Source organism: Eschscholzia californica, unplaced genomic scaffold (assembly GCF_041429995.1).
Source record: "Eschscholzia californica isolate CP2 unplaced genomic scaffold, dmEscCali1.0.p SCAF_5, whole genome shotgun sequence".
NCBI lineage: Eukaryota > Viridiplantae > Streptophyta > Magnoliopsida > Ranunculales > Papaveraceae > Eschscholzia > Eschscholzia californica.
In genome coordinates, this window is record NW_028238472.1 from 43,233,825 (window position 1) to 43,246,849 (window position 13,025).

The 13,025-nt window shown below is 34.8% G+C and overlaps 2 protein-coding genes and 1 non-coding gene across 3 annotated transcripts; 1 reads left to right on the plus strand and 2 right to left on the minus strand.

Annotated features, from left to right (window-relative positions):
- Positions 1-1,082: 1,082 nt before the first annotated feature.
- LOC147539438 (sulfate/thiosulfate import ATP-binding protein, putative (DUF506)) lies at positions 1,083-2,756 on the plus strand. Its single transcript, XM_086644274.1, has one exon. It carries the CDS (start codon positions 1,156-1,158, stop codon positions 2,176-2,178), a length of 1,023 nt encoding a protein of 340 aa, XP_086500400.1. The 5' UTR covers positions 1,083-1,155; the 3' UTR covers positions 2,179-2,756.
- A 2,697-nt stretch (positions 2,757-5,453) lies between these two features.
- TRNAM-CAU (transfer RNA methionine (anticodon CAU)) lies at positions 5,454-5,540 on the minus strand. Its single transcript is given in 2 exon segments — positions 5,454-5,489; positions 5,503-5,540. It is a non-coding gene; the product is annotated as a tRNA-Met (tRNA).
- A 2,859-nt stretch (positions 5,541-8,399) lies between these two features.
- On the minus strand, positions 8,400-10,660 carry LOC147539440 (large ribosomal subunit protein eL32z-like). The gene is made up of 4 exons (XM_086643362.1): positions 10,571-10,660; positions 9,443-9,537; positions 8,779-8,960; positions 8,400-8,678 (listed from the first exon to the last, which is right to left on the minus strand). The coding sequence occupies exons 2-4, from the start codon at positions 9,530-9,532 to the stop codon at positions 8,549-8,551; spliced, it is 402 nt and encodes a 133-aa protein (XP_086499488.1). The 5' UTR covers positions 9,533-9,537; positions 10,571-10,660; the 3' UTR covers positions 8,400-8,548.
- Between the last annotated feature and the right edge of the window lie 2,365 nt (positions 10,661-13,025).

A 13,025-nucleotide genomic window follows, 5' to 3' on the forward strand; every position in this document is an offset into this window, starting at 1 on the left:
GACCATCTAGATCTGAGGGATTTTGAAAAAAAAAATAGAGAGAGAAAGAGGAGATAGGGAAAAAGATAAATTTTTTTTTTATATTTGAAGGTCGCGGGCCCGAAAATTGGACTACCGACGACCATCGCCGGTGAAGACAATGAGGTGGCGAGAAGGTTAGGTGGCATATAGAGGTGATGAGATAGAGGTGATGAGATAGAGGAGAGAGAAATGATGACTGGTTAACGGTGTTATAACGGAATCTGAAAAAGGAGGTCATCTGGGTATTTTTGATAAAGGAGGGGGCTAGCCAGAAAACCGGTCACAAAGTTGGAGGCTATTAAAGAAATAACCCATAAATAAATACCATAACATATTATTGAGAGGGGTAAAACTCAATTACTATTTGTTAAAAATACTCATTACTATTTAATATATGGAAAGTAAACACAAGAGCTCTTATTATTAACAAAAATTTTATTCATCATTCCATTTTGGTCCCTCTCCCAGTCCTCCGCTACGTGGCGACATATCACTGGTGTACATTTTCTCACCACTATCTCTCTAATTGTTCCACGCTCCGGTGATATTTCGTGGCATCAAGAGGGTTGGGGAGAGACCAAAATAGAAGAATGAGTAAAATGTACTCATTTTTCTATTATTAAAGATGCTTTTGGTATAAAGAATATTATTGAGGCCAAATGAGTTAAAAATGAGGACATTTTGACCCCATCCAAAATTTCCTCCTAAAATGAGATAGAACTTGTTTCCCAAGTAAAAAATGACGTGTCCAAATGTGGTCACCCACAAAAATTGATACGTACACACTGTTAGAATATTACATTAGTGCAACTAGTATATGCGGCCACGCGTAAACCTAAATGTGCGCATAATCCTAAAGTATCATATTCACATATGCTCTCTTCCTTACCCTCACCCCTAGCGACCACCATCAACCCCAATCATCGAGAAACTTCTTTATCTAAATCCAACGGTCAAGACTCAATCAAAATACTTGACTTGTTGACTCTATTCGAATATGCTTTCTGTTAGAAGAATTCAAGAGGTTATATAAAGAGGGATTTCTTATAGTTTTAAAAATTACAGAGATTTAGTGAGAGAAAACTAGGGTGAGAGGTTTTAGAGAGAGAGAGAGAGGAAGTAGTTTGATTAACAATGGCGGTTTTTGTAAGAACAAAAAGAGTTACAGATCCATTAGATGAAAGAGTGAAAGCAAGTATATGTGGTCATCATGATGAAGATCGTCATCATCATCATCATCGTCGTCGTGGTCAGAATCAACAGATGATAAAAAGTTATGTTAGTAGTGGAAGTGAACATGAAGGTGATAATGATTCTAATTCACCTTGTCTTTCTCATCTTATTCATGGATTTTTAGAGAGAGAAAATGATAATGATTGTCTTAATCAAGATGATGATTCTTTATCAGATTCTGATCATCAACGTAGTAGTAGTAGTAAGAATAATAGTCGTTTTCTCTCTCTAAACGAACCGATTGAGACTCTGGAACAGCTATTGAACCCTAATCTGAACGATTCATTTCTCCTTTATCTTCAATCTCAAGTTTCAAGAGCTATTACGAGTTTTTCTCATTTTAGATCTAATAAAGAGATTTTCAGGCGAAATGTTATGATTTTTCTTAGAGAATTAGGATATAATTCAGGTATTTGTAAAACAAAATGGGAGAATTCCGGTGGATTAACAGCCGGAAACTATGAATTTATCGATGTAATCAACAACTCAGATCAACAAAGGTATTTCATAGATATTGATTTTGCTGGAGAATTTGAGATTATTAGACCAACAGTTCAATATGAAAATTTGTTCAAGATATTACCTAGGGTTTATATTGGAAGGTCTGAAGAACTGAAACAGATAGTAAAGTTAATGTCTGATGCTACTAAAAGATCTTTGATGAACAGAGATCTTCATTTATCTCCATGGAGAAAGAATCGTTACATGCAGATGAAATGGTTTGGTCCGTACAAGCGAACTCTGAATCAGATTCCGGCGACAATATCGTCTTCCTCGGCGAGGTCACCGTCAATTCCTCCTGGTTTTGAGAAGTCTTTCGTTAAATGTCAATCTATTGGGTTTAATGTCGTAACTGGTAATAATAACGGTACCGGTAATTATAACGGCCGTTTTATTATTCCCATGGCGACACGTACGAGATAATCACGCATATCAATGACGTGGAATTTAATGATAAATAAATTTGTTTTATTTATTCTAATTTTTTGTCGTGACCTGGACTTTTTTTTGTAAATAAATTAACGTATTAATTTGGGCACGTGGAGGAAAATAATGGATATGAGCTGGAATAGAGATGTGGGTCCCGAAGATGTTTGTTATCCGGAAGAGATATGATGGGGAAATTTATGACATGGACAATTGATGTATAGTGATTTGGTAAGACAGGGTAGGTGGCGATGAGTAATTACAGCTTGATGAGATGTGGGCCCATACTCTTCTTTTCGATTGGGTATTATATGGGAAGTGGAAACCAGATCCGTGAAGATAATATTTTCAAAAGAATAGAGGAGAAAAAATTCATGGGATTTTTTCATGTGAAAGCTCGTCCTTTCTTTAAAAATATGATATGTTATTTTGTTCTAGGTTGCAATAGACATTTTCGTCTAAGTATTTCACGTGCTATAGGAGGGTCAAGATAAAATGTTGTTAGATGTTTTAATTTTGTAAGTACCTTGACATAAAATTAGTAAAAAATGCAGATTTTATTATGATAGTCAAAAGACTTTCAACAAGTAGTAACGGATATGTTCAACAAAAAAAAAAAAAAGTAGTTATGGATATTTTATTACGTATAAACAACGGTATCTCTTAAACATCAGCAAATATGAACTTCTCAATAAGTGACCGATACCTATCGAGATGATGAGACGGGGTCATCCCTCCTACCCATTGAGATGACGATACCTTATCTTAGTAGACGGGTCATGAGTAGGGCAAAACCCCATAGCCATTGAGATGATGAGACCTCAGCTTAGGAGACGGGGTCATGAGGGCAAACGTCTCGTTGACCCCCTCACATTTGTTAAGAGACAACACTAAATATTTAGGTAGCCAATGTGTATATGGACAAACAAAATTTGTACGTGGACAACTGATATTGGGTGTACAAACAATTCGATAAGAACAAACATGATTTTTATGTGGACAAATGGATAAACCGACAAACGGCCATTAAAGCTCCTGTTGATGAGTTACGTGATGATGATGCCATTGAAGCAACTGTTACGGCTGGTGATGAACTGCATTTTTTGATATTAGAACCGAATAAGATGTTGGATGGGGTGGAGGAAGATGATACAATAGATCTGACATAGGAGAAATTTTGAACTTTTGGGCACCAAAGATTAGGTTTTCTGAAAAAGGATGAAGGGTTATGTGATGATGATGAGTTATGCGATGATGATGCCGTTGAAGCAACTGTTACTGCTGCTACAGTTGACGACTTGACGCCATTGAAATCCTTTCTAGGCCTTCCTCGCTTGTTCTTCTTTCATCAAAATTATTTATTGCAACAAATCTAAAGAACATTATAGGTCGACTAGGAAAGAGTAGCAGAGGCTTTCAACAAAAAAAAAAAAGGGAAAGAGTAGCAGATCCCTCCTACAATCATAAAAGAGGGTTAGCCAAATAAGGGGCGACCCTGTATCTACTTTTTTCTATCTTCTCTCAAATTTTAGAACTCAACTGCTATATCATAACCCATTGAACTTCTCATAAAAAAATAACACGGGAGTACTACGCATGATAGTTTTTTTTTTCTCTATAATGTATCAACATGGAACCGATCGGTCCTTCAAATTTGAAAAATCATCTATGACAGATTTTTTGTTAAACTTTTGTACAATTTGAATCGTACAATGCCACTTTTGGATCATCATTAATAATTTTATTGCTCTACCTAGCTATTTGAATTGTACGATTTGAGAGACAACCGATTTTGGTTAATGAGATAAATTAACAAATAGAAAAGAAATTTTAATAAGTTAACAATTGAAACTTAAAATAAATAAAAACTAACAATTAAAATATAAATCGACTTAAATTAGGAAACTGCAAGACACTGTATTTATAGAATTTGAAATTAGGGTAATGTAGGTGGTGGGAGTTGAGGTAACTTAAATTAGGTCATTGAGTTGCTAGGATAGTGGGCAGTGCTCACAATATACAAGAAATTTAGATCAAGAATTAAGTGGGTAGGAAACTTGGGTTTGAGTTAGATAGGATTTGGGTTAGGTTATGGGGTGCTACTAGACTTTAAAGGTGAAAGTTGTAATCCTTTGATATGAGAGCAGTAGAGAAAGAGTAAGGGCTAGGGGGCCATGACCCCTACTAGCCCTTACATGGCCACGCCCATGACAATCAGGTTGTAGACCTGACAAGAGTATAATTTTCTACTGGCCTTTAAGTCATGGCAGAGTTCAAGATGGATATGAGACTCGTGCCCACCTCCTGTTTCACAATTCAGTAAAAAAAATATATGACGAAAGTAAGAAGGAGACGAGTTTCAGCGCTAATAAAGAAACAACCAGAGAAACTTATCCTAAAATATTGTGATCCTAAAGACTATAAATTGGTCAGCGCTTTGGGGAAAGCTAAATAGTTTCCGGGGTGTGAAGACTTGGTCAAAAATTGGTCAATTTTGTTTGACAATTTTATTTAAGGGGAAAGCAAAATACTTCTCCACCTCAGCTCTCTCTCTCTCTCCACCTCACCTCACTCTCTCTCCAACTCACCTCTTTATCTTCTCCGATTAGGTCGCCGGTCGGAAAAATTTTCGGCCGGCGATCATGAAAAAAAAAAAAAAAATCACTCTCTCTTTCTCTCTAGAAACTCCGGCGAAGGGAAACCCCTTCGCCGGAGTTCCGGTCTGTTGAAGAACAGACCGGAATTTTCCGGCCGACGACCTAATCGGAGAAGACAAAGAGGTGAGGTGGAGAGAGAGTGAGGTGAGGTGGAGTGTTTTTTCTATTTCTCCTTAAAATTTATTTCCCCGAAAAATTTATAAAATTCTACATATTCCCTTTAAAATTTCACACCCCGGAAACTATTTAGCTTTCCCCAAAACGCTGGCCTATAAATTACACGATGGAATTGTAATATATTCCGTCACTAAAAGACTTAGTTTTTTTTTTGTTGGAAGACTAAAAGACTTAGTTCATATAACATTTCTAGTGTACATATGAGAAATTTGTTTCTCCAACCTAAAGTGTTGTTTTTTTTTTTTTGTTGAACAACCTAAAGTGTTGTTGGAAAAGAATTGCAAGTAAAAGTTATGCATCCTTCCATATATGGCAAAAAAGAAAAGGAGCCTTATGAAGTGCTGTTGGAATTTGCAACAACAAAAGAATTGCTGTTGGGAAAGAGTTTCAAGTAAAAGTTGAATACCTCCACATATGGCCAAAAAAGGAAAAGAAGAATGGGGTGAGAGAGGCTCGAACTCTCGACCTCAGGATTACTCTATAAAGCTATGAGACCTACGCGCTAGCCAACTGCGCCACCACCCCTTTGGTGTCGATTAGGACGAAGGAAACATTATTATCAATTTTTACCTAAAAATAAGTTAATGTCAAATCATCATCTTTTTTATTTTGTTGAACTGTATGTCGAATCATCATCTGATCAAAATTTTTTCCTTGTATTAGTTTTAAACACATGTTGTATCCCCACCGCGATGCTGTAATTTCAAGTGTCTCTTTAGTAGCCGAGAAATAACATAAGGCAAAGTTTATTTGATCTAGCTTTTCATTATCTTGTATGCCACTATATATTTTTCTTCTTATTTTCTTAAAATACATCACCTAAGAGTTCCACGACTATGTTGACCACTAATTGAGGGGCTATTTGTTTTCTTGTTCTTATATAGGAGTTTAGATCTAACGACGTGTGTTTGTCTATATTGCGATAAGATTATATAATGTATCTCTCCGTATTCAGAATTTGATTCAAAAATAACAAATAATCACAAAATTATGAACCTATAAGAGTTTCTTGATTACACTCCCCCTACAAAATCGAAAAGCCCCATCCTCTATAAAAATTAAAAACTTTACCCCCTCAATACTAATTGGTAACGGAGTATGTCTTTCAATAATTTGTAATTGACTTACTACTAGGCTACAAGTAAAATACTAAGATAAAATAATGGAGAATAAAATCCCCTAAACTCCCAAGAAATGAGAGAGAGAAACTCCAGTACCGTTTTCTAGAGAGAGGGATCTTCGTTTTTGGTTGTTTTTCCGGCGAAGGAGCCCTTTCCTTCGTCGGAGTCCCCTTCTGTTTTGAATGGGATGGAGTTCTTTTTTAGTTTTCTATGTCTTGGGTTTAAGTTTGAAGTTACTATTTCTCATTGAGAGAGAGGTGGATGGGTTTCATACCATCGGTGAAGATGATCATGAGAGACACTAATCAAACTAAAGGTTTCAAAGTCGACCAATACATTGTTGTGATTCGTGGAGAAGAGAAGATGGATTTCGGATCTGGTTCGTACATGAACAACTACGAAGATCTGGGTTAAAAGAATAAATCACACGACGGGATTTGACAAAGTAATCTTTCATCAGATTGGTATCAATTCTAATATCATCATACAACTTCATCTTATTAGTATTATTTTATTATTGTTGATCTTATAGGATCTTTAATCTGTGACCTTTGAGTCTTTTCATTCTCGATATGAAGGATCTTTTTTTTTCGACCTTTAGGGTATTTTATTTGAGTCCGTGTCTTGTCAATTCCTTTCCCTTCATGAGGCATTTTACATTCGAAAGTTCAGTGAACTTTACTTATGTAACTCTCATGTAGTTCTTAGAGGAATAAGAATTATCTACCATGTAATCTTGTGATTGTTATTACTTATAAATGGAATTATGGTTAATAATAATAAAAAAAAAAAGTAAAATACTAGAATCATGTTTGACGTAAAGTAATTGAAATCATAAATTAAATAATTTACGACTAAGCAGATTTGTGTCCTTTATCACAATACCTTGAGGTAAACTCAAGCTATGAATAATTCAACATTTAGAGGGTGTTTGATTTTTGCACTTATTAAGTGTGTTTCACTTGTTAAGTGCGGGCCGGCAATTTTTGGTCGTTTGTTTTTTCACTTAATAAGTGAAAATCACTTGTAAGTGGTGCCAAAGTAAGTGCAAAAAAGTAAGCTCCAATTTGAAGCTTATTTTTTTGCACTTACTTTGTAAATGAAAGTAAGAGGGTGTTTGATTTTTTAGCACTTATAAGTGATAATCACTTAGTAAGTGATATCACTTGTAAGTGATATGGCGTTTGTTTTCTATCACTTCTAAGTGCTTGATTTTTGTTTTTATATTAATTCTAAATGTCATAAAAAAGAGAAATTGTCTATTTTGACCTTAAAGTATTTACATATTAGCATTTCATACTAATTCATTATGCTCGCGAGTTTGGATACAAGAGAATTACGATTTATGAATGCTTTATGTTGAAAATATTAACCTCGAGTAATTAAAAATTATAAAGGAGAAAGAAGTTACGTTGCATCATGTAGTTTGAGTGGTTCCGTGATTAATAAAGGAAGAGATGTGAAAAAAAATTTAAGAGATAAACTTAGGTGAAGGATGAGTGAAAAGGAAAAGGGTCATTGATAAAGTCATAAAAGGATGAGTGAAAAAAAATCTTTTTATGACTTTACCAATGACCCTTTTCCTTCTTCACTCATCCTTCACCTAAGTTTTTCTCTTAAATTTTTTTCACATCTCTTCCTTCTTAATCACGGAGCCACCCAAACTCCATGATGCAACGTAAGTTCTTTCTCCTTCATAATTTTTAATTACTCGAGGTTAATATTTTCGACATAAAGCATTCATAAATCGTAATTCTCTTGTATCCAAACTCGCGAGCATAATGAATTAGTATGAAATGCTAATATGTAAATACTTTAAGGTCAAAATAGACAATTTCTCTTTTTTATGACATTTAGAATTAATATAAAAACAAAAATCAAGTACTTAGAAGTGATAGAAAACAAACGCCATATCACTTACAAGTGGTATCACTTAGAAGTGCTAAAAAATCAAACACCCTCCAAGTGTTATCACTTATGAGTGCTAAAAAATCAAACACCCTCTTACGTTATGTTTATCTTAATCATCACTATACATTGACGCAATGGACTTTAAGAACAAGAACAAAAAGAATGTCGAGAAAACCGTAAGAGTTGCTGAAACGTGACGAATCTTCACAATTGAAAGTGATTCTTCATCTTCTCAATAAAGGCACGCCATAAACGACTAGCATTTTGGCAGGCCCTAAACAACCCAATGGCCTTTGAAAGCGTTCAATGCAGGACAACCACAACATTTATAACACAAAAAACCCACAACCTCTGTAACAAAAATCCTTTATAATATTATGAAGAATTGCACGTCAACAATCACTAATTTCAATTAGTTTCAAGAACCAAAGAAGAAAATCATGAACCAAATCTAATGTTAATTGATGTTTAACAAAAATCAAAGCACAAAACACTACTTTTTCACTCGTCCTCCTGGCTACGCAACCTCGCAAGTTTGTTGGTGACAACAACATCTAGCTGATTAGCTCGCTCAACAATGTCCTTCCTCTTCCGGGTAGAAACGTTGTGTGCGATTTCCGCACAGTAAGTCCTGCCAGGCAAATAAGATTACCATTTTGGTCAAGATTTAGATGTACTCGTCTTACAATGTACTTTTTGTCGACAAATAAAAATAGGGATAAACCAAATACCTGTTGTGCATCATTAGTAGCTCGAGTTCCTTCACATTATGCACCACAAACTTCTTAAATCCGTTGGGGAGATAGTGGCGGGTCTTCTTGTCGGAGCCGTAACCAATGTTGGGCATAAGAGTGACTCCTTTGAATTTTCTCCTCACACGAGAATCAATACCCTTTGGCCTACGCCAGTTTGTCTGCAAAACTTACATTTATTCAACAAGACATCTAATATTGCTCAAATTGGTTGGTGTGGTGTTAGTGTGTTACAAAGAGAATAGTGTTACATATATGGCAGCAAGGTTCTTCTTTAGATAAAAAACCATGTAAATTTTTGCCCTAAGAAACAATGCTCAAAGCAATAAGCTGAATGAAAATGGGTTTGACATGTTAGTAGGTTTCAAGTGGAAAAATGAACAGCTGGGAATTAGAAGTTAAGAGAACAAAAAACGAGATAAACTTTCCTCTGTTGTAGCTAGTTGAGTTTTAAATCTTAATAACCTCCACAATAAAATGCACCTTGTTAACAAAAAAATAATTATTTCTATGAAATATTATTTCCTCAACAACCTAAAATGCTAAGTGCAATATAAAAGGAACCAAACAATAAAAAAATTCATTCTAGACACTCTTGCAACAATAATAGTGATAAGACAACTCAATAATAATAAGAAACTACCTTCACACAGATCTTGCGGTCACTCTGTGGCCTCTTGAACTGCTTCACACGCTTCTTTACAATCTTCTTGGTGAGGAGAGGGACTGCCATTTTTTCTTCATAACACAATAACAGGAAATGTTAGATGGATTCCAAGTGATTCACAGTTTCACACAGTTAAAGGACAAAAGTTTCATGACTAAAATTCAGTTCCCCACTCGGCAGGAACACTACAATGGAATTGCAAATGTTTACTCTACAACATATATTTAATGAGCCTTGGAACTTTTTAGAACTCTAAGTGACCAACAATTGCTCGTAAAGAAAAAAAAAGTCTTTATGTAAAATCTATTGACATTCTATGAAATACCACGAGTTCTTACACATTATCATCCATGTAATCGTTTTTATACCAATCATAAAAAGTATTTCTCCCCAGTAAATACGATAACGGATCATGAAAAGAATATGAGCACCCGTATCCAGATTCCTATAGACTATATCTTAACAAGTTTATGGACTTCTAAGGAAAATCACATAATCTCATCCAAGGGAAGGAGAGTCCTTTCTTGTCAATCTAAACAACAAAAATCAATGGTTTCGCTAACCAAATATTGTTAGGAGGGGAAACTCAGCATCTTCCTTTTCCTTTTGAACTGACAAATTAATTTACAAGAAGATGCAAAACTCAAATATATCACATTACTTAGTTCATGTAAAATAGTTCAACTTCATAGTTCATATTCTCATAACTGCATAAGCTAAGCTACCATTTAACCTAAAAAGTAATAAAAGCATAAAAATGCATCATATTTATTCTACCCAGATATCAAAACATTATCAAGGCTAAAAATATTCATCAACAAAAGGTTCCTGATATATCCAAATTTCTCCATTTATTCCACTTTTTAGTTCATGGTGACATATCAAACAAACCCTAAATACTTTTAATCAACAGAACACAAGGATGATGGAATTTTTATGTATCTGAAATAATCAAGAATAGAGGGGCTATTGAAATACATTTTGGAAGTCAGTGATGAAACGATTAAGAAGATAGAACAATCAGAGAGCCGCAAAAATTAAAGAAACCTCAGATAACAAGCTCTGATAGATTGAAGAGGAACCTAGCAAATAAGCAAGACTTACAAAATTAGGGTTTCCGCCAAAGCTTTCTTCTTCTCCCTCCTAATATAAACCCTAGCAGAGGAAACTATCACTGTTTTTCCTACTATTTATATCGTTTGGACAATAGGGTCTATCATTTTAACCCGAGCCCGACCAACTAACTAACGGGTCGGGCAAGTATTACCCATCTCCAGATTTGGAACGGTCATGAATTGGTGCTTGGAATGAAAAGCACTTACCACGAAGGGTTCCTCTATAGGCGCCCCATTTGTTGCTCTTTGGCTGCTCTTCTCTCGATAGTCGACACTTTTAGGCCATGTTTGGCGTGCTGGAGCAGGAAAGGAATGTGATTTCTGAGAATCACCTTCTCGTGACGTGATTTCTGGAAATCAAATTATTGTAGTTTGATGTTTTGTTTGATCAGTAATGGAAATTTGATTCCTAATTAGGTGTTTGGTCCATACTTGAATAGGAATGTAAATTTTGTAAATGTTTACTTTTACTCTTACTTAAACTACATAAATTACACGTCAACTCTGTTCTATATTAAAATCAATATTATTTATTAAAATTGTGGACATGGAATAGTAACACAATACACCAGAGGGTTATCATTCAAAGGGTTAGTATTTAAAGATATATTTAAAATACACTCTCACCCTGATGTCCAATTAGCAATACCCCTTTTTTAAATTGGATATTAGGGAACCCCCTTTTTTTATACTTGAAAGTACGAAAGTAACCGTAGATTTATTATATTTTTTTCTCCCTTATTAAATTTTTCTAACTAATTTGTAAGTTCACGGCGGACATAATACTCTAACTTTGGTCTTTCATACATTTTACTATCTAATTTGTAAGTTAAATTAATAAATCTATTCTAACTTTTTAATTTTCATTCAATTTCATAATTTCAATTTGCATTTGTATTCTTTAAGATATATTAATTTTAATTTTTTAATAAATGTTGTTGGTAGAGTAGAAAATGATGGATAAGAGAAAAAAATAGGTATGAGAAATGAATATTCGTCGGCAAAGAATAACATCAAAGAGGTTTGAGAGATCGAAAAAGAAATGGAAAAAAACAATAAAAATAAGGGTATATTCTTGCTTTTAAGTAACAAAAAATGGGGTTTCACTAATATCCAATTAAAAAAGGAGATATTGCTAATTAACATTAGTGGTGAGAGGATATCGCTAAATTCCCAATAAATAAAGGTTTTAATAAAAATTTATCTAAAATAAAGTTTTGTTCATAAAAATAGTACTTATTAATACCAAATCGCAGAAAAAAGATATTAAACTAAATAAGTTTTTATGTCTAGGGCTTATTTTTTCCAAGTAGCCTAAAAACGCTATGCAAACAACATGATTTACACTTTCTATAATGCGGTAACAGAGAGATAGGGTGAAAGTACATGCATAGTTCCTACTAGATTTTTGCATTACATCATTATCATAAAAACCAACTATGAAGATCATCAAGTTCGGTCATTTAAGGGACGTAATGTTTAGTTAAAAACCAACTATGATCTTATGATCTACGACCCATTTGGATGATCCACGGTTAACGACTACCGAATCTTACAACAGATTACACATAAAAGAGTGTCGACTCGATAAAAAAATGTCTAGAGAAATGGAACATAAGGTGCCGATTAGATGTGACCGAAGGATGTCTTATGGGTCGACTGGGAGCCGGAGCCAAGATCCTGGGTCGACCCTGGGGCCAAAGCGAGCAAAGCCTCGCTTCGGGCCCCAGGGTCAAAGGGCCTCCCGGAAAGACAAAAAGTGCAAGTAAAGGGCCCCCCGATTTTGTTTATATGTTTAGATAAAAGTTCAAGAAATAACCAATAGTTTACTTTAGCTTAGTTGGTTAATGATTTGGTAAGGTGCCCAAACAACCTAGGTTCAATCCCCTTCCACGCATCTTTTTTTTTGCGTTATAGTTGGCACAACTTAGGCCTTGTTTGGCAATAAAAAATAAGTCTTTTACCTATTTAGCAACGCAAATACTATCGACTTCATTTAAACCAAAATATTGACTTTTGTTCGACTTTATCAAACCTCTCTTACCACCATCACCCACCCCCTCCCCCTCACTATAACTAAACAACTACCACTACCCCCACCGTCATGATAACTAAATATACATTACTACTACCACCACATCTTCACGACCACAACCATAAACATTATCACTACAAATCTACCTCCAGAACCACCACCACCATCGTCATAACGGAATCAACATTATCCGCATCAGACAACTACAACACCAAAATGAAATAAAGAAAGACGGGTGAAAACTTATGCCCTCTCACTTCAATCTTCTTTATGAATCATTATTTCTTAATTCTTTTATTTTCTGATTTCTGATTTTTTTGTTTAAAAGAAAAAGGAAACCAACCAAGCTATTAACTTCACCAAACTTACCGAGTTGCTCACTTGCTCGTGCAAACACTGAAGCGAAAAT